Genomic DNA, 27,164 nt, shown 5'->3' with positions numbered 1-27,164 from the left:
AGTTACGCGTAGGTTTGAAACACAATTTGAGATTGCATTTGCATATAGCTAATTCTATTAATTTCTCTTAAGACACTCTCAGGTATTTTTCCTTTTATTTTTTTATTCTATTAGTCCTACTTCAGCTTCCCTTGAGTTAATTATTCTCCTTCCATCAGTCTGCCTGGTTTGCCTTCCTCCTGTTACTAATAAACCACCTGTTTCTTGTTCACTGATCAAACTCCCCAGTTTCTGTCATTCCCTGCCCAATTTATCTGCTTAATCTTCTGTCAATTTGTTCCATTTTTATGCTTGGTTTCCAGTCTCTTTTGTTTCCATGCAGGTCATGTAAGGAGTGCATTAATCAGGGAAAGAGTCAAGACATCCAAGGTAACTCTGGAGGAGCTGCAAAGCTTATAGAAAAATGCCTCAAAAGACTTGCAGCAAAATACAGTTTTAAAAAGGGGAGATGAAACAGGTATTTAAAGAGAAAAAATACCTGTTTTTTTACTAAATTAATCCCTTTCCTTTACCAAGACTACACCTTTTTCCTTAGGTGTAGTCTATTACATAAAATCTCAATTAAATACATTTAGTTTTTTGTTCTGAGTAAAATTCTAAATGCTTTACAGGTCTGAATACTTTTCAACTAAAGTAACATATAGCTAAAATCCTGACCTAACCTTTTCTGAGTTAAAAGCAATAATATGACAAACTTATTAAAACATTGCACAGCAAAAATTAGTTCTTCATCATCAACAGTTATTTTCTTTTCATAAGCATCTGTGGCCAAATCTAGAGTTTTCACCATTAACACCATTAATTGTTTAAGATTGACAACTGTTAAACCATTTTGTTATAATTGATTATTTTTATGTTGAAACATATAATGTGATATTATTTAAAAAAGAAATGGATGCAAAGTTAAAGATGAATAAAAATGTTTTGTATCAATGGGCAAAGTTGCAGTCTTCTATTTTGTATTGAGCTCACACACATCCTGCTTTCTCTTTATTGACATATTTGAAAAATAGATTATAAGACGCTTATCCTATAAGTAAAAGTGTATGCACACATTAGAGAAGATTTCTTATCTATTGACACAAACTTTATGAACGATGCTCTAGTATTCTCAAGTCAACCGATTCTGTTTCACCAGTGAAGACATTTTGAAGCATTGCATCCATTTAGCATGGGTTAATGCATTTATGTTGGTCTAAGTCAGCCATGTTGTTTAGAAATAATTCAAATTTTCCTTTCATTTTGTTGCAATATGAAGCACGTTTGTTGAAAGCTGTTTCATTTTTGATGTGTTGCAGAGCAAAAACATTATTTCACCATGCTTAGATCCCCATGCTGTTGCTAGGCTCGGTCTTTCAATATTGCAGAGCCCTTTGCTGGAAAAGGTTGTGTGGTTAATTAGGGTCATTGGACCCTGAGGTGTAGTCTAACAATTTCATTAACGCTAAAGCAAATCGGCTGTCATAAAAACAACCTGCTTATGTAAAAGCAGGCTGTCCTACCGCAGCTTTCTTTGGCAAGCATAATGTGCTTTATTCTAATGTGATTAACTCATTTTATTGTTTTAAAAGAAATAAAATTATCTACACTCAGTGCAATTAGTATTTATAAATGAGAACAAAGTGCATTGCATTAATACTCCTGTGCTTTTACCTCTCACCTACAGGGTATTTTTTCCTGAATGGCTTCTCTGGGCTTAAGGCCTAATCAAAACTAAGTTCTTACAGATGCAGGTGGTGTCCCAACATTTCTAAACAGTGAGAGGTACGTATATGACTGTGGTTGACATCATTGCTCCTGTGTGATAATTATTTTGGGTAAATAGTGACTGTTGAAAGTGAAAAGAAATCTCTGAAGTAAAATAAACTTAAAAAACATGGTTTAAAAAAATAGATTCGTGTTTTCATTGGTTTTCTGGCATGGCACAGTTCTCATGTAACCCCAGATTTGCTTCTGATTGGTTAATAAGCCCATCATGATGACTCCTTCCCCTGAAGTGCATCTTTCAGAGGAGCTATGCTCTGACAGTCAGGCAGAAATTTAGAATCCTTTAACAAGACTCACCCAACTAAGTCAGAGGTTTTTAATCAACCCTTAAAGAGTCAGTTGTGAGTTTTTTATTTTGTTCTTAATTATTTGCCATGCTATTGTCTAATTCCGTTTAAAGTTTCTACAGGATTTTGTTTCGTTTTTCCTCAAAGCACACCATGGAGAATCCCTAACTAGTGATATGTTTCCTTTGTCATGTTCATAGTCCTGTTTCCTCACAATATGAAGATAAAAAAACATAGTTCTCAAGGAAACTGTAACAAAACTGACAACCTACTTTCCTCTGTGCAACCTCTGGCTGATAATGATATTTGGTAGAAGAATTAGCTCTTTACATGGAAATGATAACTGAACAAAAAAAAAACAACTTTTCCACCTAAGAAGAAAAACCTTTCTTTGGTATGAATCCAAATTTGCTCTGGGATGCAGGTTTCACTCAAGTCTATTTAAGTAAATATCCCACTTTCAGAAACAAACTTCAGTTAACAATTCAGGAACCTCTGAGTGACCCCAAGTTGCACAGATTTTCTACTCAAAATCCCTAGGAATGCCTACACTGACTTATATCCAAGTGTTTATATTGGATCGTAGCACAGAAGCCGGTAAAAAATGAAGAAAGCTAAAAAAAAAATAGCAACAAAAAAGTTTTGTCATGGAATTTGTAAGCATTTGTGGAGTTTTTCTCTCAACTGAGAGATTCGGGTGGTTGCATTCTTAACTTTCCAGCGAGTCCAGTTGAGGGACGGGCCAGCCCCGTGCACACTGAGATAATTACAAATCCAGGAGGAGCACTCACAAACACACCTACACACACAAGAAGGACTGAAATGGAGCTGTTGTGGGGGAAAATGAGCCTAGCAGCTGTGCTCTACAGGCGCTAGGTGTCTCTGGCTTGTGTATGGTTTTGCACTGACATGGACAAAACGTGGTCTGCAGTGGTCAAACAACACAACCATTGTGCAACAGAGACCTCACTAGTCACCTTGGCATTGTGCAGACAGGATGTTCAGTAATCAATCCCTCGGGAGAGTTTCTCCAGGTGGTACTACACATTCTGCAGCCCTGGAGCAGGGATTCGGAGGGATTTGAGCGGGTAGAGCTCTTTCAGACACAGCAAACCCGTGGCTTACAAGCAGAGCTGAAGGGTTCTGACCTTCGATTGTTTAAACTGCACCACTTTTTAAGTAAAAAATAAAGAAATAAAAGTCCAGTACAATGGGAGATATATTCAGACAACTTTTAATTACCTGACTTAATCTACTGTGACACTCAAGTCAATTTTAAACAAGATTATTTCAAATGTACTCCTCCTGATAGCCTTTTCCAATGCTATTAAGTCATCAGAGTGCATTAAACACCAAGGTCTGACAGATTCCCAGTGTGTATGAGTCAGAGCTGCTACTCAGCACAATCAAGCTCAGTAAAAGTCAGACATTTTGCTCTGTTAAAGACATTTGGCACCAGATTTTAGGTATAAATTCCTAATTAAATAAACACATCATTCTATGTAAGAAGAGCTTTGGCAGTTCAAACAAACGTCTGGCACCACTTTCCATGGCTGCTCCGTACTGCTCCCACTCAACTTTCTAAGTGCTCTAATGCAGCTAATCAGACTGCCATGCATGGTCCAAATGGTAACTGTTACAGAGTGAAACCAGCTCCCTGTGAAAATCTGACTTGGGGGGGATTTAGGCTCAGTAAGAAGATTATGGTGGTAGGAGCTGGTGGAACCTGTAATGAACGAGCTGAGAGTTTCTCAGAGAGTTTCTCGTTTTGGCCCCGTCTCTCATCGGTAATCTGTCAGCTGCAAAGGAAAATGTGGCAGAGCTTGAAGTCAATATAAACACATTCAGCAATATTTTATAGCAGAGACACATGGTTTTAGAGACAAAACAAATTAAGAAACAGCACACTTTTATATCTAGACTATTTCTGACAACAAGGTCATTGTTTGGTCGAATACATGAGTAATAGTAAAGACAAAATTAATTCTAATCTTTTTGCTCCCCTGTTCCTGATGAAGAAAACGAATGCTAACATGATCCTAGCATGAATGACAGGTAGAGCTGGGTGTCATCAGCTTAGCATGGCATGAGAAGCCAGGAGATCAGATGACTTGCGTCACTGAAGGGGTGTGTGCATATAGTAAAGAGATGAGATCCCAGTACCGGGCCTTGGGGATCTATGTGCTGAGGTTGTGTGCTGCAGATGTGTGGTATGTGCCAAACTCTTTTTATCTTCAGATGATGCAATGAAGAATTTTCTGAGATGTCCAAAAGCTTTGGATATTGTTTTATAACCTAACTCTGCTTTAAATGTCTCTGTTTATGGGTATTCATGACTCTGTTTGTTTACCAACATTCTCTGAGAAAGTCATACTTTCACTTCTATATGGAATATAAGGAGTTTAAGTAACACAGGGATAGACTATAATTGCCGATTAGGTGATGTTTTTTTAGGCAAGTGCTTGGACAATATTTTATTTCAGGGCTGTAATAATACAGAGAGGTGAGTATTAATGCATGTCACACTTCTCAGAACTTACAATGTTCATTAGGGTGAGAACGTAATTCTGCACGTGCTCCTTGCCATGGAAACGGATCACTGAGTCATCCACAGCCAGCAGAACCTCGATGTTGTAGTCGTCTTTTTTCACGTGCCTCCTCTTGCGCTCGGACTCGGAGAGTTTATGTTCAACCAAATCCAGAGCTGCAGGAAGGTCTGCGATGCCAACATCTGCCACTGCAGAGACATGAGGAGGATACAACATAACCGATAAGCAGACCTTGAAAATCTTCCTTGTCAATATGCGCTTTATTTCAGGCCCTATGAAGTGACTAGTTGTGTAGAATCTTATGCAAAACACAGATATTTGCCTCTAATCCGTGCACACAAGCTGTCCTGTGTGGAAAATTCCCAGGTGAGTAACACCATAGCAAAATGTATATGCTAAAAATCACATTGTACATCAATGCAAACAAAATATTTTGTTTGGAGATTACCTGAAACCAAATAACTTACTGGAAATTGTAATTATTGTATTCAATGAAAAAAATAAATGTTGCTCATGCTTATAGTCAGAGCCAGTCAGCTGTATGATTGGATGGTAAAACAATCATGGCTGAAGCAGCAGAAAGTAGGTTGTAAAAATAGTGACTTTTCCAGCAGATGCTGAATCAATTGTTAAAGGAGAAGAAATTGATGGACAGTCAATGAAAGTTCACCCCCTTTTCTTGGCTCCACTGCGCTCCTGAGTCTCCCATTGTGCCATTAGAGCACAGCATTCCTCATCATACCAGCTGGTTTTGTGAACAGTGCTTCCACTGCTGGGCCTAATAGATACCCAGAGAGTAACCTTAAAGCTGCAGAGTAACCTTTAAAATGTGCAAGATGGGATTTAATTTGCAAGCTACAGCTCCTTTACCTTTAATTATGTATGATATTATGGAATGTGTGTTTTCTGTAGTTTTCATGCTGAGAAAGCAGAACCCAATTGGATTTTCAGATGGAAATAATATGTTGGTTCACCACACGTTATCTCTCTAACAATAAGTATACAGAAATCGGCTGATTTTCACCTTAACCGGCTCTATCTAGTGACCAGTCAGTCAGAAACTAAATAAAGTAGATTTCTTTTTACCCGGATCAGTGAATGTATCTTACCCAAGCACTACCCCTCTGTGTTTGTTGTGACAGACGGAAGAAGGCTCAAAGTTAGACATGAGACATACAAATGTAAAAAGCTATTTAAAAGGATGTTATTTTATATGACACCCCAAAGCATCTGGTTCATTCAGAAATTCTAAAATCATATTATTTTCTCATCTGTGAAAGCACCATACCCAAACACTGTCACACCTACAGTCTGCAGAGTGGAGGAAATTTTGATGTGTTTTTTTATTTTATTTTATCAAGTCAAAGGAAGCACAAAAGGTTTGAGCAGTTAACTAAGGAAAGCTAACAGCATTTTCTACTGAAGCCTATCAGCCATCTATTCAGCTTGTTTTAAGGTCACTTTGGCTCCAAATATTGCAGTCTGCCACAGGATGTCTAATTTGGGGCACATTTGTCAAAACAGCGAAGAACTAAACTTAACCAGTAATGAGGGAGTCCCAACATATTACAGCATAATTGCTCTGTTTTGTTCTTTTGAGCTTTCAACTTCTTTCCATTGTAAAACATGCCACCTTGCCAGCTTTTTGAAAATCTTAAGGCCTACGCTACATTGGATTTTTCTTGGAAGACAGTGCTTGGAGGGAGAGATAAATTCACACTTGACTTGAGTGCATACTGGTTGCTGTTGCTTTGGTGTCGGATTTAAAACGTGTTCATGCATATAAGAATGTTTTTGCAAAAGATGTCTTCAGTATAAAGCTCAGTGTTTGCTTCTCTCTGACCCTTGTGTTGATGTCTGGCTCAGCATGACCGTCTGGTTTGCCTGTTTTGGAACGTCTGGGGTATATTTTTGGGCGAACACTTATAATTTCCCAGATGAAAGTAGTAAATTTGCAAGTAAAGACTACCACATACTGAGATCAAAGTGGAACACGGACAAATGGAAAAGTTTATTCATACCATAAAGGTGCAACATCTCTCTTTTTTGTAAGATAAAATCAACTCCACCTACCACAATATGCAAAAGTATTAACAGCTTTCCATCTTTACCAAATTTTGTTTTGTTATATTCACAAACTTGAACGAATTAAATGTGACCAGGGATTCAGTGACAGCCTAATCTGGACACAATGGAAAAGTGATCATTAAGAATCCATTTTGAAAGAAAACTGCAGTACTGTTTGCAGTTTGCCAGAAGCCATAAAGGGCCACAAATAACAAGTAGAAGAAGGTGTTCTAGCCAGATGAGACCAAAATGTAACTTTTTGTCCCACATGCGCATCATTCTGAACACACCATCCCAATGGTGAAACATTATAGTGGCAACATCAGGCTGAAGTCTCTTCCCCGGCAGTAACAGTGACGCTGGTGAGCGTTGAGCTTCACCTTCCAGCAAGAGAGCAACAAACAAACACCCAGAACTACAAATTGAAGGGCAAGGAATATTTGAGTGCTAGGCTGGCCCAGTCAAAGTCCGAAACTAAATACAGTTTAGAATCTGTGCCGATAAATGTTTTTCAGATCTGTGAACTTCAGATATTTAGGCAAGAAGCATAGGGTCAGATTTCTATAATTTGATGTGCAAACCTGATGGAGGCAAACTCCAGGAGAATCTGGACAAAAATGCAGACAACACTTTTCAAACTTCTATTTGTAAAAGAAAAAATATATATATTTCCATTTCTTCAGAAAGTTAAAAGTACACTATGACTAGTATGACTTTAAATACTTTGTGGCATTCTCACATGGCCTTGTGAGCTTCTGAAAGATTAATATTCAATATTTACAGTGATCAGAGGAACACTGTTTATGCAGTATTAGACAACACCACAAACTAATATTTTTTTACTTCATAAGAAATGTATATAAAGAAATTAGACAATATATCAGCAAGACAATCGTGGACATCCATAGCTCATCTTTGAATACATTTTCCAAGTGGCTGAAGGTGCTGCATTCATCTGTTCAAACAATTGCATGCAAGTATACATCATGAGAATAATGTGCAGCTATCATGCAGCTCAGGAAGGAGATGGGTTCAGTGTACCAGAGACGAAGAACAAAACTGATGCAGCCTAGAGACAATGCTGGTGAGAGAATATCATTAATCTACAGTGAAATTAGCAGTGTGCTGACGGGGGCTGAAAACCCACTCAGCGAGGATTTAGTCATTACGCCACAAGCAACACAAAAAGCCTGATGATGTTTTGCAGATGGACTCAGAGGCAAAGACCTTCATTTTGGCTATTATGACATTGCTCCATTTTGGAGGCAAAATGGGAGAAGCTTGTAAGCGGAGAACACCATCGCAACTGTGAAGTACGAGGGTGGCAGTATCATGTTGTTTGAGTGTTTTGCTGCAGGAGAGATTGAAGCACGCTACCAAATAGATTGTATATGTGGAAATATTGAAGCAACATCTGAGAAGACATCTAGAAAAGTCAAACCTTGGGCACAAATGGGTCTTTCAAATGGACAATGCCACCAAACTAGCTACAAAGTGGCTTCAGGACAAGAAAGCCAACGTTTTGGAGGGTACATCACAAAGGCCTGGTCTCAAGCCTAGAGAAAATTTGTGAACAGTTCTTAAATGTGTAGCCAAGCAAGATTCAATAAATGTGACTGTCAGAAGAAATGGGCCAAAAATGCAGCAAACAATTTTGAGAAGCTGCTTGGAAGAAGGATTCAGCATTTAACACAAGTCATACTGTTTGAAAGACAGTTCTACCAAATACTTGAAAAATGGATGTAAACTACAGAATTTGAAAAAAGTTAAAAATGATCCTTTTCACTATTTTGATATTTAGCAAATATAAATAATTCAGTCAATACAATCTGAATAAAAAAATACGTTTTTATTCTGATTTGATGTGGAGCAGTGAGAAAAGGTTATGTCTTTTTATCCATTTTAAATAAATACCTGATGTGTTCTGCGCGTCCTTCTTGCAGGACCTATAAGTGACCATGCAGCTGAGCTGTTCTGTTCGTTTTGTAGCCACAGAGCACTTAAACCCACACAGTGCTTTTTGTTTCCACTGATGTAAGACTCCTTCCCTCCTCCTACCTTCATTGTGTAAGTCCTCTTTCCGCTGGCCCGTCTCCCGCTTGATGGCCGATCTGCGGTAGACCACGTGCACTCGCCCCTTTACTTCCACATCCTGTTGGCCTTTCTCAAGTGGTTCAATGAAAAACTCGCCATTATCAGTGCGGATCAGGCCTGCCTGGAAAAACAGAACTTTGTATCAGAGCACCATTCTTACTTTAAATCAAGTTAATCCAACTGGATCCTGTAATAACAGTACAGCCGGACAATTGGGAGATTCAGTGCAATAAGGAATGGTGAAGGTGGACACAACTTGGCAGCTTTGAAGATTATTTCTAAACAGTTATTAGTGAATAACCTGAATATTTTACAGCTCAAAAAGGTTTGTGACACTTTACTAATCTAATTCATTTGTTTACATCTATAATAAACTTTGAATCAAATACAGAAAAACCTTTAATTTGTATCTTTGATTTTTGCCTTTTACTTTAAAGAGTTCCCACTATAAAATGCAGTTTAAGTTTCAAACCCTAATCCTAATAAAAAGCTTTCTTCCTTTATACAGACGACACCTCTTCAGTTTAATCTGAAATTTCAAACACTTCACAAAGAAGTTTTATTAGCTTGTAGACATTTTAACATTAATTGAGCTACAGAAATATAATTTTTGGTATGAAAAATTAATCATGTTTGCTGAGGCTTGTTGCCGAGTGTCTACAAAAAAGGTCAATGTGGAAGGCAGCTGCCATTCTCTAATTCAAGTCAACCACAAACCTGCTATTTTCTCTTGATTGCATAAATATACAAAACGCCCACATAATACAGAGTGAGACATTTTTATAAACATTGCAACAGATTGTGCATTTTATTTGCATAGAAAATCAGTTTATTTGTCACTTTAAGTTATATCTGTCTGGTCCAGAAGTACACACCTTGTGCTCATTTTGTTATATGGGTAATTTTACGGGGGCACAGTACTTTATCATTGGTTTATTATTGGAGCAGAACTGCAGTAGAGCAGGATGAACTTGCAAATATCCCAAGTTCACTTTTTTTGCTTGTTTATTCAGATCTTTTTCAAGTTCTACAGATTAGATTTATATTTACAGTGCCTAACAATAGCTTATATTTGGAACGTTTTCTCATTTTGCCCCTTTACAACCACAAACTTTATTGTATTGGGGTTCTCATGTGAAAAAATTTAAAAATGTCGAAATTTACATATACCCCTAAATAACTTTAGGGGCTTAACCAGTTACCCTTAAAAGTACTTTTGTGGTTAATGAACTAGATTAATTTAACTAAATCCTTCTGCCATGTGAAAGCCTCCAAGGTTTCATAGTGAACATTAGTAAATAAACAGCATCAGGTGAAAAGAAATGTTGCAGTGAAATTTAAAACAGGGTTAAATTACAATAGAATATGACAAGCTTTATCGCTCAGAATACTGGCCAGTTCATCATCTAAAAATAGAATGATTGTGACTAAAAAAATCAAGTGAAGGCATGGCTGTCCATCCAAACTGACAGGTCAGATAAAGAGAACATTAAACAGAGAAGCAGCAATAATAACCATGTTGACTGCAGGACCATAAGAAAACTTCCTGAAGAACTCTCTAGTGCTGCACATCTTTAAGAAACCAACATGTAGCCTTTTTGGCTTTAATTCAAAATATTATGTGTAGTGGAAAACTAACCCCTGGTAAAACATGGTGTTGGTAGATTTTCATTTTACATTATGATAGCCCAGTCAAAGTCTATGTTTAAGTGCAATTGAGACAGCAACACTGGAAAATTGCTATGCACAGACATGCTCTGTCCATGCTCTGAGCTTGAACTATTTTGCAAAGAAGAATAAACAACAAGTGCAGACTCTAAATCTCCAAAGCTGGTAGATACACCTCTAAACAGCTGCAACTAATTGTGGCAAAATACAAATAAGTGCAGGAAGAAGGGAAATTACTTAAAGGGTACGAATAAGTGTTATTAAATTATAAAAGCCTCCCTTTATTGCAGTGAGCATCTTGTCTGCCTTTCCTGAGAGTTTAGAAAAGTTTTTTTTTGTCATCTTCCCAGACAACACTGTTCTGAGTTATGACTATGCAGAATAACAATATGCATATATTTGGTGTAGCTACAGATCAAAAGCAACAGTGTACTGACATTTCTCCGTCAACATATTCACTGCTAGTCACCTCCTGGTCATGTGATGCATTGTTTATGTAATGATATTGATAACAGCTGCTCTATCTGTACACAGGATGTGTTTTGAGGACAGTATTGAGTCACATTTTGGAAGCAAGTTCGACAGGCTACACAATTACTGCTTTACAACAGATAATCAGGGCTGAACATGGGATCATTGGCGTCATATAATGTAACATAAAGTTGTGCTTTGACTTAAGGTTTAGGCTAACTCTGCAAACTCCTTCCAAACAGCTATTTTTGAAGATAAATAAATAAATAAAGTATATAAGAAACTATAATAGTTTGTAATGTAATACATGTCATTACAAACTACATCAAGTTAGGATGACTGTCATAACAAGGGTTGGGGAATAAAATAATCAAAAATCTCAATAACAATGAGAAAGGTAGGTTTTAAAATTCAATAAAACAGATTGTGCAGACAGTGTGAGGGTCAGTATTCTTTTATTTTTGCACAAGAAGTGCACATTTGATTTGCATTATTTTCTGGTTGAAATATATTTGCACTTTTAATTATTATTGTATATAGATTTTGTACATCAAAATATTGCTATTTGAGAAGGTCCCATTATTAATTAACAAAATGAAATTGTTTAAAACCCTAAATTCAGTGTTTAGTTTTTGACAACTTGCATTGCAATACATTTTAAACTCATTTAAATTTGGTCAAGAGAATTTTCATTTGAAACCTTGCTATGATCATTATCATCATAATCACTTCAATTTAGTCACAACACTGACCTACTTTTTGACAAACTCAGCCAATAAATATTAGACAGCAGGGTCACTTTAGACTGTGTAAAGAAAATTAGATCTAAATGCTACAGCAAAATGAAGGGATGCTAAAAGACACTAGCACACAAACAACGTACAAAATATGCACTTAATGAAAAAATGTGGAGAACTTCATGTTCCAAAAAATGCACTCTATCTTTTTAAGTGTTTACTGATTTTCAATGTGTTTATAATTCCCTGACTCATTCTTGCTATTGCCATAACACCAAGGTGATTCATTACACAAACAGCATCTATAACCAGACATAGGTTTTTCATTAAACCAAAGTTGACTGTAATGGAAATTACTTATTTCTTAGTATCACTGTCTGTGGTTTGTGCTCGCAATGAACCCAAAGCAAAAGGTCAACTATCTTGATTTGCTAAGTATTTGTTTATTTACAGCTGATGACACTGTCATGGCAACACTAACCAGCATTACAGCATATCACATGTTTGCCAGCCCTTGTTTTTAAGCTTTTGTCTATTTTCATTTGTTTGCAATGAAAAACATCCCACTAAGAGTGCACAGAAATAACTTTATACTTTTGGGAAAAAAGTGCATTTCTTCAATGTGCCATTTTGGATAAATTACTCCAAATAAGCCCATACTACTATACACTGTTTTCAGCTGAAATGTTTCTCCAAGACTTTGTTGAGAAAGAAGGAAAACCTCTTCAACCTATCATTATCTTCGTGACACAGAGACACCAACAAAACCTTTGGCAAGTGTGTGTGTATTTACAGCTGCTGAATGAAATCTAAATATGGAACAGAAATGAAAGATCTGAGTTTGGTAACTCTCTGCTCAATAGCAGTGATATATTTATTTACCTTCAGGGTGACATTGCACAGTTGGGTTAAAGAAGAGTGAGAGACAAAAGTCTGCAATAAGAACAAATTTGATCATGTGTCACTGTTGTTGCATAATTTGAGCTGAGTCATTTTTAATCTTCCAGACAAGGGTATGGCATCATTTTTAAGCAGAAAAAACGTGTCATAGGTTTTTTTGGGGTTTTTTTTATGTTTTATACAAATAAAAATTCTGAACTTGTGGAGTGAATTTTAATTGAACCCAAGCAAATTAATACCAAACAATTACAGCTGGTGCAAAATGTTTTCCTTTAGTCTTTGTTGACCAGAGCACCTCCTGCATGACTGATTGCAAACAACAAAAATTAATTCTTATATTATCTTTTAACAATGACTTCCCACCCTCTCATACATTACCAAATTTGTGAAGCACATGACAAATACAAGTTTTCCCACCTGACATGTGAATGTCTGCAGCTCATCCACAGAAGTTACGCTCCTAACGGCTGTCAGGTTTTCAGCTTTGGTAGACAGCTGTGTCCTGATAGGTTTGAGGATGTCCCAGAAAATTTGTACTTTTGGTATGATTAGCTTACATTCGACTACTGAAAAAGGTTGGCTGTCCTGCATTGTGTTTAGTGGTATCAAAGAAAAGAGGGTGAATTTTATAACTATAATTGTTAGATTAATACCATGAGACAAAACCCTGTGACTTTCTAACAGGGATTGCATCGACATTCAAGTGTTCCCTCATGTTTCATAATTGCCTGAGAACATGTGACAGATAACAGCTTATGTTTTATTCCTTTTTTCCACTGTCAACTTCACAGTTTTCCAGATTTATACAGGCATGAATTATAAGGCAAGTTTTTTTTCTACTGAAGTCAAGTGACATAGAGGTCATAATGTTACTCCACAGGCTGCGCTACAATCTCAGCATGCAGTTTGAGAGGGAGTCATCCGGCTGTGCCACACCACACGAAAAAAAACCAAACATAAATCTGAACCTTTAGCTCACTGGTGCACTAAATTCCTCACCTCTGCAGGGACAACTTTGAAGTTCCACATGCACTGTATGTCATTTTAGGGTGAGACAGTATTCCTTTCAAATCCCTACTGGAAGGTTAAGTGATAAAATCATTAAGGCAAAGATTTTTTATTACCGTGGTATGCATCTCTGTCACCCAGCAGTTGTCAAAGTTAAGAGCTTGGGTGCTTCTTCACAAAAAGAAACAAGATGAAATCCTACACTACTCTAAACCGTAATAGGCTTCAAACACTGCAACAATGCTTTCCTCAACAGGAAATCATGCCGTGATTCATATGTCAAGATAAAGATGATTGTTTTCTAGAAAAACAAAATCAAATCTTTCCTATTTATTGTTTCTTCTTGTCATTTCCAGCTTTGAATGATGTCCACCATTAATCACAGATAGCTGGTAAACAAAGGCATAGCTACACTGCAGTGTTGCCATCACGCTTGGTGGTCTAGTTACATCATTGCCTGAGATAATCTGATGGAGTCATCCTTTATGGTGCATGTCAGACAAACAAAAATCCGAAAGCTGAATAAGCACCACAGGCTACGGATGCAGGGAAATTAAAAGCCAGCTTTGGTTCCGGAGGCTCAACCTGTAATTTGTGGTAGATTATTTGGAAACATGCATTTAGGTTCCAGGCACGCTCTCTTACTGTTTCACCAAAAAAACTGGGAGACTTAGAAAGGTACTGCGATGTTACATCATGAAGTCAATGGTGTACTCTTTCTGTGAAATTTACCCCTTGAACTTTTGTAATAAGATATACTATCTCTGGTAGGATGAAGTGGGTCCATAGCAATATGAAGGGACTGGACCTCTCTGTCATTCCTGTTAAATACGAATTTTGTGAGGAAAAAAGCAACAGAATTATCAACAGAGTAGGACCCTGGTTCACCTATGCGGCAGTGTCATAATGGGAAATAACTAAACAGAACAGAGTGTAGAGGAAGGAGCTTAGTTCCTCATTTTGTTTTATCCTTTACATCTCACAGTGCTCACATATATGACTGATCAAGAAGAGAATCATGAATAAAAACAGAGGGGTTATAATCACAACACTAATCTGCATGAATTAATCACACCAATTTAACATAAAGTGGATAGCTCAATCAACCAGCAAGCTGCACAAGGGAACAAATCAGTTTGCAAACAAGAAATAGGTCTTTTAAAAACACACTTCTTATACTAATCGTAACAGCATGAGACATAGGAACTTCTTTGTCTAAATTTGACCAGTTTGTATGTTTGCACAGAAACCATGTTCTACAAAACAAACAAGGTGTCCTGTCATCATCTACTCTGCCTTTCGCTGAGCATCTAAGCACCACATTTATCTTTTAGGGTTGCACAACTGCACGCAGACCTCTTGCTCTCAAAGTAAACTGCATGTTTTTAGCTTCTTTGTACCTGTCAAGAGTATTAAAGTAAGGTAACAACTGTTAATCGTTTAGTATGTAATTTTATGATCCTTTGTTGCTAGTTGTAGTGGGGGGTAAAGTACAACAGATGAAGGGGCTTACTCAGTGTGTTATTTATGCAAGGACCTCCATTGACAGCATTTAAAACTTTTATTTTTTGGAAGTCTTAACAAGTCTCTAATTCCTAATGTCACCATCACAAAGTGTCAGTCTGAACTGTTGTTTAAATGTGTGTGATTGTGGTTGAAAATTTTTGTTTGCTGTTCTCATTGCCTGGACGTTTATGGATTTTGATGTTAAATTAATGACCTCAGTCTTAATGCCTGACATTAACAAATAAGGTAATTCTTGGATCAGATAAAAAAAAAAATATTTCAAATAAAATCAAAGCAAAGAGAGTCAGCAACATTCATCCACAAATCTTGGCACCTCTGCTACAGACATGCAGCGTAACTTTAAACAAGCAGCTTTTATTGCAACATAATCTCGGTAATCTCAGTTTTAATTTGAGCATTTTAACTCACTGAGAAATGAAGTTATTTTTAATAAGTGTGGATGATGCATCATTTGTCTAGAGAACATTTAAATACAAAAACATACTGTATATGCTGCAGTAAAAGATGAGAGTGATATGAAATATATCACATTTTTGGCTACAGATCACATAGATCTTTATTTAGAGACTGCCTACATACCAGCAGGGTGTTGGAAGGCTAGAATAATCCTAGTAAAACATGCAAGCATGGGTACAACAGTCTGCATCTATTTCCAATACATGGAAACTCAAAGTCTTTTACTTAGACCTGAAAAAAAGCAAGCTGTCTCACTTTGACTGTTGCTAGGTGCCTCTGTGACTTTTGGACCGATAGACACAGAAATAGCGCTCCTCATCCGGTGACAGGGTGTGTAAGGCACTCGTGTTACATCTATCACACGTGTAACTCTACCCATCTGTCATCTGGGCTAATTCTCAACACATGAGCAACACCAGTATTATCATATCCATCATTCATCATTCCACAACAGTAGCGTGCCAGCTGTTGCTATCGAGAAGGGGAGACTTCAACAGGAGGATATCACAAACTTTGAGGCAGTCAAACAATAAACTATGAGTACAGATTGGTTGTTGGATCATCAGCCAACAAAACAGTGGGGCTTTAGCAACAAAGATAAATCAATGATTTATAGTGTAATGTGATAAGATAAGAATGCCAATAATGTTGCACCATCAGGTTTAGGGCAGAGGATCAAACAAGGCTAATGTGTTGCTTAAAGTCATGAAATAACTTGAAACCTGAAAATTTTTTCAGATTTCATCCGGTTATAACCAAGCACTAAAATGCATTTATTGGGTTTATGTAAAAGTCTAACACAATTGGAAAGGAAGACTATGCATTGTTTTAGAATATTACAAACCCCTGAAAAAAATCCAGTGCAACTAATTACTTCAGAAGAAAAAACATTAATAAACATGATCCTATTTAGTCTAATTTAGTCGCACTAAAAATCCAGCTGTTCGGTTAAGGCTTTGCTAAAAAGTATTAACAACTCCCTGAAGAACCAAGGAACATTACCACTACTGTAAAACATGGTGGTGGTAAAGCTGGTCATATTTGATAAGAACATTGTTTGGAACACAAATGTGCACAACACTTTGTAGTTTTTAATTTTCAAATTCCATTCATATTCCATTCTTTGAATTGACCTGCCACATAAAATCCAAATAAAGGATTATTATTTCTGGTTGTAACATGACAAAATATATATATTATATATATATATATAAAAAAACTGTCCCATACCGCTCAATGCTTTGTTTTAATAAATGCACATGATATGGGTAAGAAAAACAAATCCCTGATATGAATCTACTCTGATCTTGATTCATCCACTTTTGAAGACTTCATGCTGGCAGTACGACAAAACACACGATGTGTGTCAAAGATCTGACCCGCACATTCTGACTCTAATGCGTGATGTACTTTTTTTTATGCCTTTCATTCACAGTCCTTTCATCACACATCATCTTTTGAGCGCTTTCCACATCAAGCATTACATGTCAGCCTGTCTGTGTAGCTTCAAATGCTCCCCAAGCACCCACCCTGCTTGCTCCAACAGGTCTGTATTTAAGTTGGCTTTGATTCAAGGAATCACATGGACAATATTCCTGAGAGTCTGACAGCACCTTTTAAAGCGAGTGCTCACATAAATCACAAGTAAAACGTGACTATAGCACCCCCGACTTTCATCTCTGTGAATGTGCCTTTAGAGTGCTAGCAGCTCACAGTGTCTCAAATAAAAGAGATAAATCTAAGCCACATTTGTTTTTTAGATACACTTTTGTTTTTTTGTTTGTTTCTTTTACTTTCAAACAGTTGTTATGCATCGCCGTGACAACAAGGTATTGTTCTTTACAACCAGGAGCAGCTGATTGGAATCTCAAAAGCTCAAATAACACCTGAACTACAACCCCAAATCTCAGAGGAGCTGAAAAGGTTGGAGAGCAGAGAGAGAAGGAGGAAGTTCAAACCATCTATTCCATTGATCTTACTGGGCGAGGATAATATCCCCAACCCCAATATCTCTCTGCCCAGCTTTCAAAACATCCGGTCAGATAGAGATTTAAAGAGAAGTGGCAAAAGCAAATGAGGTTAATTATTGGTGCTTGCCAACAACTTATGGTGTAACTCAGGTCATGTTACTGTGAAATATTATTACTGCTGACCAGACATTGAGCTGTTAACTCGTCATGACAGACATGATGCTGTCAGACAGCAACAGTCTTCAGTCAGATGGCTCTTCAGATTTGTTTCCATAAACATTATATACATACCTCATATCAAGATAGCAGGAGATACAACCAAATCAGCAGTGCAAATGATTTCTAAAAAAGGAAGAGTCTAACAGGACAAATTCTAGCATGATCTAGCATCAATTTTTATATGGTGGGTGAAAAAAGAGGTGCATAAAACTCTTATTGCTGATATCATAATGTTTCTTCAATAGGAATTAGAAAGGCCATGGTATTTAAAACTGAACAGCATTGTTGTTTAAGGTTTCTTTCTCAAGTTGAGTTAATAAAAGGTTGCTTTATTAATTAACATAATCAGAGAGGAACTCATTTTGAGGAGTCTAATTTAACCAATTAGAATATCAAGGTGAGTACATAAAGATCCTTAAACGATTATTTTTGGTGTGATATTTTTCTTTTACTGCTGCGCTGGAGTTCTCATTAAACACATAATTGATCAATTATGATGACTTGATGGATGTTGTTTCTGCTAAGGCTATCAAAGCTGCAATGTGTGGCTTTAATTATGGCCTCTTATCAACAAGCTAAGATTTATTGGCTTCTCATGACCAATATGGCTGCTCAGAAATATTTGAGCAGAAGAGCTGGGGGTTCTTGTTTTTCCCTTTATCTTTAACAGTTTGTACTTGTAACTCATATTTATGTGCTCTGGGATTTTTGCCACACGATTTATACAAAAGGGAGCTAGCAATTTATCATGTAGTGAAATCGGTTGTATATATGAAATTGAGACTGGAAGCATTGTAACTTCAGCCTTTAAAATATAATGTATAAAATTTTTTTACAATTCTTTCACACATTTGACGAATAAGCACGCCTGTCTCTCAGGCGTTTGTCAATTAGATGGATGGATAGTGGCAGCCCAAAAGCATGGGGAGGTTTTTTTTTTGTAGCAATGTGCTAGTACATCACTTGCAGCCTTAAGTCACCAAAGTGCACAATAGCAGTCTAGCAGTCTGTCAGGAAATAGCACAAAATACACAGGTTTTACTATAATAAAGAAAGCATGGTTTGATTTAATTAATTTTTTTTCTCAAGGTGGTTTGCCGGACTTGTATGGAACAACACAGAGAGGACATAAGTAGCTTTAAGAGACATGTATTACTTCCTAATGGAGTATTGATGGAACACAAATCTGGTCCAAATAAACTAGAAATTGAGCAGTAAAGCTCTAAGGTTCCTCAGATAATATAAATGTGCTCACCAAAGTTTCAGAATAAGTAATAACTTTTTCAGTTACTGAGTAAAATTTAGAGCTTCTGCGATCAGTCAACATAATCAATGTGATGGACTATAGTTAATCTATATTTAATATTATTCATATTTAGAATTGACTTTTTCATTCAATGATTTTGAGCTACTTATTTTTTGATTTTATTAAACTGATATATTTCAAACTGCTATGTGTAAGGGTTATTCTTAACAGCAGTCTATATACGTACTCTGAGAAAATATCTTTTTCAAAAAACGTACAAGTCTTTCAAAGTTCTCAAAGGCTAAAGTCTGGAAATATTTAAAGCTACTTAACAATAGATGGTTTGGATGCTCTTTTGGGTTTCATTTAAAACCACCATCAGCGCAAGCATCACATGTATGATGAGCTTCTGAAGCAACAATAAATCTGAATAATAAAAAACCCTCTTGTTTGCATTCTGCAACATCCCCATTGTTACTAATGATCTGATGGTGCAAACAAAGCTATATTAAGGGCTTTAAAGCTGCTGAGCTCCCCCTATGAAGTTAGTAAAGTGGTTATGGTAACAATTAAACACAATTGACTGATTGATGCTGTGCCTGAGTGTGACAGTATACAGACTTTACACAGCAAAGCAGATGTGTTTTACCTAATCCCATCTTAATTACAGTTAATTGCATAGCTAATGATAGCAATTCAGATTTGACCCATGTTTTTCACTTAGATGCAACAATACAAGTGACACATTCTTCAAATATCATTCCAGATATTGACATGACGGGATCTTAAAGTCGGTGAATATTTGCCTCTGCACATCAACGTCGTCCCCGTTACTGTATATCCCAAAAGGCCTGTGATGACCGTGGAGACCACTGGAGTCCAGCGATATCATTATGTTCAAGAAATCAGCATGAGCTGATTTAAGCTTTGAGACATGGTGCAATCACAACTGAGCCGTAAAGACATAGTCAGGCATAAAACTCAAGATTGGGTCTTAATTAGTGCTAAGGGGCAATGTTACAGCCAGAAACGACCAATCAGACCCCATTTCTGGGTGTTGTGATGGACTCAGAACTGAACCTTCAGAGACACATAAAGACAATTTCAAGTCATCACCTTTGGTCAAATTGTTTTCTGCAGCAAGGTCTTCACAGGTCTGGCTAAAACGTCAATCAGACAGCTGCAGCTGCTCCTGAATGCTGCTGTTCTCATTCTCATTAAAACTAGGAAAGCCCAGTTCGAATGTCTTTACACTCGTGAGAATAGACCTTAAAATACTTTTGTTATTTTATCAATTGCTCAATGACTTGCTACCAAAATAAAGATCTGCTGTTTGGTCTTCTAGTCCAAGTCTACTCTCCATCCCCACATTCCGAACCAAACACAGAGAACCGCCATTCAGTTTTTATGCTCCACTAATTTGGAACAAGCTTCCAAAAACTGGATAACTGTTGAAACACAAAGTTCCTTCAAATTAAGGCTAAAAACACATTTGCGCACAACTGACTTTGATTAATAACTGGAACATCATGAACTGAAGTCTGCTTTTCCGCCTGGTATTTTTTCCCTCTCTTTGTCAAGGAAATGTAATGCATTTTGCTTGTTTGCTCCTTTATTTTTCTTATCACAAAAAGCCTTCTGAACTCCCATTTTTCTGAAAATGTGCTGTACCAATAAAACTGCTTTGTCCTTCCTTGTCAAAGTGTGGCAAGAAAATAAAACCTTATACCACCGCCACCAGCTTGAACTGCTGATAGTGAGCAGGACAGAGGCATCCTTTCATGTGGTTTATACCAAATTCTGATCCTGCTATCTGAATGTTAGAGCTTAAATCAAGTCTTAAATCAATGTTTTTTACTCTGTTATTGCCGCCCCCATGTCTGGCGCACGATATAAACAGTGGAAGAACATATAACCATCTATTGCAATTGGCTAAAGACAATGGAGTTGGAATCTGACTCAGATTAACTCTTAATATGAATGTTTTTCTAATGAGTTTTTTGAGACGCTTGACTGTATTGAATCATCTCTAGCCCAAAGTAATAAGTAATTAAACTGGTCAAACTTGAATTCAATTAATCTACATGAAACATGGTCTTTAAAACAGAGACTGAAATTTGTGAAACTTTTTTACTAACACAACTTTTCTAAAAACACAAACTGCACATATATTATTATTCTTCAGCTATTTGGCTCATGCGATTTCTGTCAAAAATAGTTTTGAGATAGTTTCGCTTTTTGGATAGCTCAAGCATTGGCTGCTCTCAAGCCTGCCAGTTCACGTGTCACACAACTGTTTTGTAGTAAACGTCCATCAGTGGCTCAGCTTTTCTCACTCTCTCTCTGTTTTGTTACACACATTTGAAAACCAAGCAGCTACGCAAGAGCAGAATGAGGGGGACTTCTGATGTTGCAGGATGCAACCAAGTGACTTTTTGTTTTTCAGATTTATGGTTAATTGTTCCCTTTGCTTAATTATGGTGGAAATGTGGAACAGAGAGAGATCATTTCTCTAATGCAGCACAGAATTTCTCTAGTTTGTGTTTTTGTGGTGTTTTCAGATTTCCTATTCATTATTAAAACTGAAAAATGCCTTTTGAACTTACAATGCAACACGGGCAGAATTTGTCTCCTAGGAAAGACAGCATTCAGGGGAAACATTTAGATAAAGTAATAAACTTGTCTCTTTCCACTTAACTTTTAGGACTACAATGACAATGGTTGATAACACAAGCAGTGAGAACTAGTCATTATTTTTGATTTCTTTAACCTTATTTGCCATTAGAGTCAGGTTGGGTTGCCACACAAAACCAGCTTATAGAAAAACTGTGAGCTGTACGAGCAGCGAGGGTTCGTGACGGGATTCAATCAGTGGTTATTATTGATTTCTCAGCACACAGCTGCTGATTGCGTGCCCAACTGCAGCTGCTCCGACTGAGCGTCCTGGGTGAAGCTGAGGCCTAAATGCGCTCCCTCATCAGCTCTGCCAGCAATGCTAGTTTCAACCCGTAGTGCTTTTGTTTGATAGCTTACAAACATATGCAGTGAAAGGTTTTAGTAAAACAGTACGATGTTATGTGCCCTGCTTCTCTTAAGAAATGAAAATATGTTTAGAGGAACATTAGAAGCAACTAAAAATCCCACGGAAACAGAATATTATTTACTGATCACAAGTTACTGCTTCGGCTAACTCAGTGACTGAATGTCTAAGAATAAAAACATTCAAACACCTGTTCTGCCAACGTACAGTCAAATAAATTCAAAGTGTTAAAGATTAAAAGGACAGCTCAGAGATTCTATATGCAGCTAAGAATAAAAGCATTCATAGCCCTGAAGTTTGTTTCTAAAATGGTAAATAGTAAATGGCTTGTATTTGTATAGCACTTTATCAAGTGCTATACAAGTACAAGACGTTTCACATTACATTCACCCATTTACACACAACCACATGCGTTCTGACTGATAATGACATGAGGATACCTCAAAGATCATAACCAAAGCTATTTGCAAAAATAATCTGTTTATTCCTACAGTTTCTTTAAAAAGTATTTATATTCCCCAAAAATCTGTGGAAACTTTTGTTTTATTGGCATTGCATTTGCATGTTTCCACTGCTACTTTCACAATGGACCTGCAGTGATTAGTCTTTGAGGTTGAAAGGCATCCTTTCCATCACCATAATCTTTTGCTCCCTTTGTAGATTTATCTAGCAGATCCAAGTTACTACTCTGAATTGGCTAATCCAAAATGTCAGTATGTCAAATTTAGAGACTACTTTAAACCTAAATCTTTCAGGTGTATGAATAATTTTGAGCTTAACTTAATATATCAATAAAGTTTTACTTTGACTCCTATACTTTTCAAACTTTTCGAAGATATTCTAATTTATTGAGATGTACCTAAAGCTTGTAGCTGATAACTTTATTGGGGTGTTTTATTTAGAATAAATCCCAATTAGTTGTTTGTGGACCCAAAGCTAATGGCTAGTAAGAGAGGAACCAAGACCACAGCAAACCTCTACCATCCTTAAACAGCTCTAATCTCTGAAACATCACTGCTTGGTTTTTTACACAGACACAGTGTGCCACTAGTGATCTTCCTCTGTGAACCCTGTTCTGAAAAGAGAACATTAAAAATGATCCAGTTATTGTAACTGTTTGATATAAAAGTGAAGCCGTGAACAAAACACTAATCGAGGTGTTCTATGAAAGCATAAAGCGTATAGAAGTTTAGAAAAACAATGTTCTGCAACATTTAGAGGGATGTTTTCAGTATATATATTTGTTTCAATTATTGAACTAATTTGTTTGTGTTTAGCCCCACTAAAGGTTCACACTTACCAGTCCATCACAGTTGCTGATGGCCACAGAGGCCTCTGGCATGTCGGTCACATCACCAGTGAAGACACAGTCTCGGTGGATGCGTTCCTTGGCCTTTTCCTCAAAGTCCTCCTGCCATTCCACGAAAGCTCCAGGTGCCACCAGCCTCCTGTTGGCCTTCAGGCGAAGGTGGAGCTCTTTCCCAAACAAGGTGACATTGAAAAACAAGTGCTGACCCGTACTAGAGGTGACTGAGGGCGTCTGGGGGGCACTGCGGGCCATTCTTCTTCTGCTGCCAGGAGCTGAGAGATTCTCATCAGCAGCCTCACTTTTACTTCCACTTCCAGCAGAAACCACGTGAGAAATGTACCGGCCTTGGGAGTCTGTGCTGAATGGCACCATAAGACCATATTCACTTAACTTTCCAGAGAGTTTTTCTGATGGGACAAATGGTGTCATATAAGAATCACATAAAAATGACATAAAATATGCCATGGGAAAAAAATGAATAGAAAGGTCAAATAAGAAGTGCTTATTTAGGAATAGAATGCCAACTGGAGGGGATTCAGTGGAAAATTCAACAATACTTCTTTTCATTTTCAACATAATGTGTCTTTTTTAGTTTTTAGGATTTTGCATACATTTTTCATTTATAAAAATGCAATAAAAAAAGTTAAAATAAAGACTCACCCTCTGATTCCGCAGCCAGAATATGGTCCATACATATTTGACAAAGTGAAAAGCACATCAATAAATATAAACAATCCATAGCGAGGGCTAAAGTGTGAGAGCTGCCACTTTTTTTTTCTTTTTTTTTTTTTACTTTTCCTTTCTGTAGTAAACTTTGTGAGTAAAGTTTCTTTCCCCCTCCAATGAAAAAAAAAGCCCAAAACGCAAAAGCAAACGTGCTCAGAGCTGAGCTCCAGCGAGGCAGCCGGGCATTTCTCAGCGTCCTCCCCGGTCTACACGCCAAACTGAAGCTGCTTCCAGTGTGTTGGCCCTCGCTGAACTGCACACACCGAAACTGCCGCGTCCATTTAGGGAACCGAAGAGGGGGGGGGGATATCTGGGGGTGCTGATGACGACAAACTCTCCGGTATAAGAACCGGGACGGTTGGAAGTTGTTGCCCACTTTTTCCCCTCTCCCCTTTTCTTTCCTCCTCTCTTTCAAAACTTTTTTTTTCAGCAGGACAGCACTGAGTTAACACACGCCTACACTGAGAGAGAAAGAGGTGGAGAAAAAAAAAATAGGTAGAGTTGAGATTCAGAGACAGAGTGTCCCAGTGGTGGAACATCTGCAGTCCAGTCGTGCACAATTACGCACCGATGGTGCGGCTCCGGAACGCACAACTGCTAAACTGCAACCACTGGGAGCGCATTCTCCCTTGAAGACAGCCACATATTGAGACACGCGTTTCCCCCCTACCTCATAAAGGCAATAGTACGTTATATAATCGTATTAAGTTGGGAGAGAGAAAAAACAGCCTCAGACACAGCTGATGTTCAGTCATGGAATTTGGACTATTTTTCCTTCTGTAACACGCCGAAAAAGCCCGTCCAGACGCCAGATGCAAGGTAATAACTCATAGAGAGCGTGTTTACATTAGTCCACAAACATATGTTAGTGATCACATGGCAATAAATCTGGGAACAGCATTCCTTCACATTACACTGAGACAAAACAGTACAAAGCCATGGACGAACATTTACAATAAACGCAAAGGTTGAAAACTGCAGCTCAGAAAAAAAAAAAAGGTTTGGGAAAAATAAGTTTACTCAGATTTGAATCATTTTTGCCCTTTAACAAAATAAATTATCATTTGAAAACTTCGTATTTGTCTTTGTGTTAAGTCATCTGAAAGGGAGAAAATATGTCCTTGTAATAAATTGATTGCACAGACTGAAATTGCAGAATGACTGCATTTTTCACATTCCTTTGACTTTTTTTCTGAATAAAACAGACTTTCTTACTTTTTAATATGCTGCAATGTAAAATTACATTTCATAAAACATCACTCAGATGACTGTATTCTAACTGAAAAGGGAAATATTTCATTTTATTTGATGAAAAAAAATATAAAATATATGTAGTCTTTTTACATAGTGTATGTAAACATCGATTTTAAATAATCAAATTTGACAGTGAGTTTTGTGAAAATGGAGCAATAATTTTTTTCCCCTAATTTCTTTTTTTTTACTTTTTGGTCTATTAATTGAAAAGATAACCATGGTAAAACGGATATGTGTTCTGTATTGTTCAGTTTGACTTTTTCTATTGTTCAAAACAAGAAAAAGAGTTATGAATTTAAAATGATCTACAGGCTACAGGGAAGCTATCTGATTTCACATTCTGATTATGTTACCAGCTTCAGCAAAACAAATCAAATCATAATAGTTTCGTAATCTGAGCTAATCCTGCACATGTCACTCTGAGCATATGTTGCATTTTCCCAACAGCAGATCCAATGAGGAAAATGAGAACCTGGTAATATTTGGCAGTTCTGTGAAGACCACCAAGATAATTTTTTTTTTAATTTGCTCTGCTGGAGTCCAGACTGATTCAGACATGAATGCACTGAGCCTGAATCAACAGCTCTGGAATCTTTCTCAAAGGAAGACAGAAGGCGGGGGTTGGGGCTGCAATGAGTCTTGACTTTCAGGTTATTTTTTGAGAAATCAGGGTGTCTAGACTGGACACCAAGCTTCCCATCCCCCTTCTTTCTGTTCCTCGAGTGTGTCTGGGCTTCAGAGAAGAGCCCGTTGCCTGTAATGCTCTCAGTGTGTGGTTAATTGGCTCAAAGCTTCCAGGATGGTCAACGTTTGGCAGGTGTTGGGAGGGGGGATATTCCGCAGTCATCCCTTCGGGGCAACTGAGAGAGGATTGGATGGTGATCCAGAGCTGTGCATTAATAAGCAGTGGAAACTAACCACAGTATTAAGAGATGGAAACCATTAACTGCCTTGTGAGATGCTTTATGCTGTTTTTCCATCCATAATGTTTAGAAGTTTTTTTCTTTCTTCATGTGTGTCTAAAAGCCAGGAACACATTCCACAATATAGCATAGTATTCAGTTAGAAGCCCTGTTTTTTCCCCTTCAGAAATGAATAGCTCCACTCACAGTCTGTGGTTACATCCACACACAAGTACAATTTTCTACAACAGAACACTCTGTCCTTTATAACATAAGAGTGAAACATTGGTGCATTTTTGACTTGAACTGAACCTATATGGCAAGTTTTCCTACAGAAAAATCTACTGAGATATTCAGAAATTCCTTTAGAATTGTGAATCAGCAAATAAGAAATAACACAAAAATGTTCTGTCTGGTTGGTTTCTCCTCCAAAACCCTGAATAACTGATCCATAGCTGCAAAGACTTAAACTTTTTCCAAGTGTTTTCAGCCACAGGGAGAAGTTGCAGTGCAGAGGGAATCTATGCAAACTGGATGCCTTAGCATGTGCTGTAATTCTGTCTAGCCATGCCAGCAAGCTGTGAAAATATGTTATTTTTCTTCTCCGAGATGCAGAAGATGCAAAGCAGCTGCCGCTCTGCCCAGCAGTTTGAGAGGTCTGTCTGCAGAGAGGGAGTGGAGGGATCTGAACCTCAACAGTTGTTACGCTGAATAAAGTACGAATTGCCTTGCAGTGCTTTGTGCTGCAGAAGCATTTCAGTGTGTGTCTATTCCAAACAGAGGAATGGACTATAATGGATACAGCTTTATGAGTGTATTTATTTTTTTAACTCCTACAAAACAACTGTGGAAAATTCAGCATTTATCAATACAACAACAAAAAAAATTATTTAAAAAAAAGCTGCATTTTCTCTCAATGCAAATCTCATCGACAGAATGTTGTTTTTCTGAAAATTTTGACCTATTT

General features: G+C 37.3%; 1 protein-coding gene across 5 annotated transcripts in view; it reads right to left on the bottom strand.

The window, feature by feature from the left end:
• Positions 1-24,619, bottom strand: part of adamts14 (ADAM metallopeptidase with thrombospondin type 1 motif, 14) — a 50,794-nt gene extending 26,175 nt beyond the window's left edge. For 2 of the 5 annotated variants that reach the window (XM_032574304.1, XM_032574308.1), the window contains exons 1-4: positions 23,976-24,618; positions 23,307-23,722; positions 8,729-8,885; positions 4,595-4,791 (exon numbers count right to left, since the gene is read on the bottom strand). In XM_032574304.1, the coding sequence (XP_032430195.1) occupies positions 4,595-4,791; positions 8,729-8,885; positions 23,307-23,722; positions 23,976-24,054 (849 nt within the window). In that variant the 5' untranslated portion in view covers positions 24,055-24,618. Of the gene's footprint in view, positions 1-4,594; positions 4,792-8,728; positions 8,886-23,306; positions 23,723-23,975 lie in introns of all 5 variants that reach the window. The other 3 variants (XM_032574307.1, XM_032574309.1, XM_032574306.1) reach the window with 2 other exon arrangements.
• Positions 24,620-27,164: the final 2,545 nt, after the last annotated feature.

The sequence above is a fragment of the Xiphophorus hellerii genome, chromosome 10 (genome assembly GCF_003331165.1).
Source record: "Xiphophorus hellerii strain 12219 chromosome 10, Xiphophorus_hellerii-4.1, whole genome shotgun sequence".
Lineage (NCBI taxonomy): Eukaryota > Metazoa > Chordata > Actinopteri > Cyprinodontiformes > Poeciliidae > Xiphophorus > Xiphophorus hellerii.
Note: the sequence above shows the minus strand (reverse complement) of the source record. Positions and strands in the feature narration are given on the sequence as shown.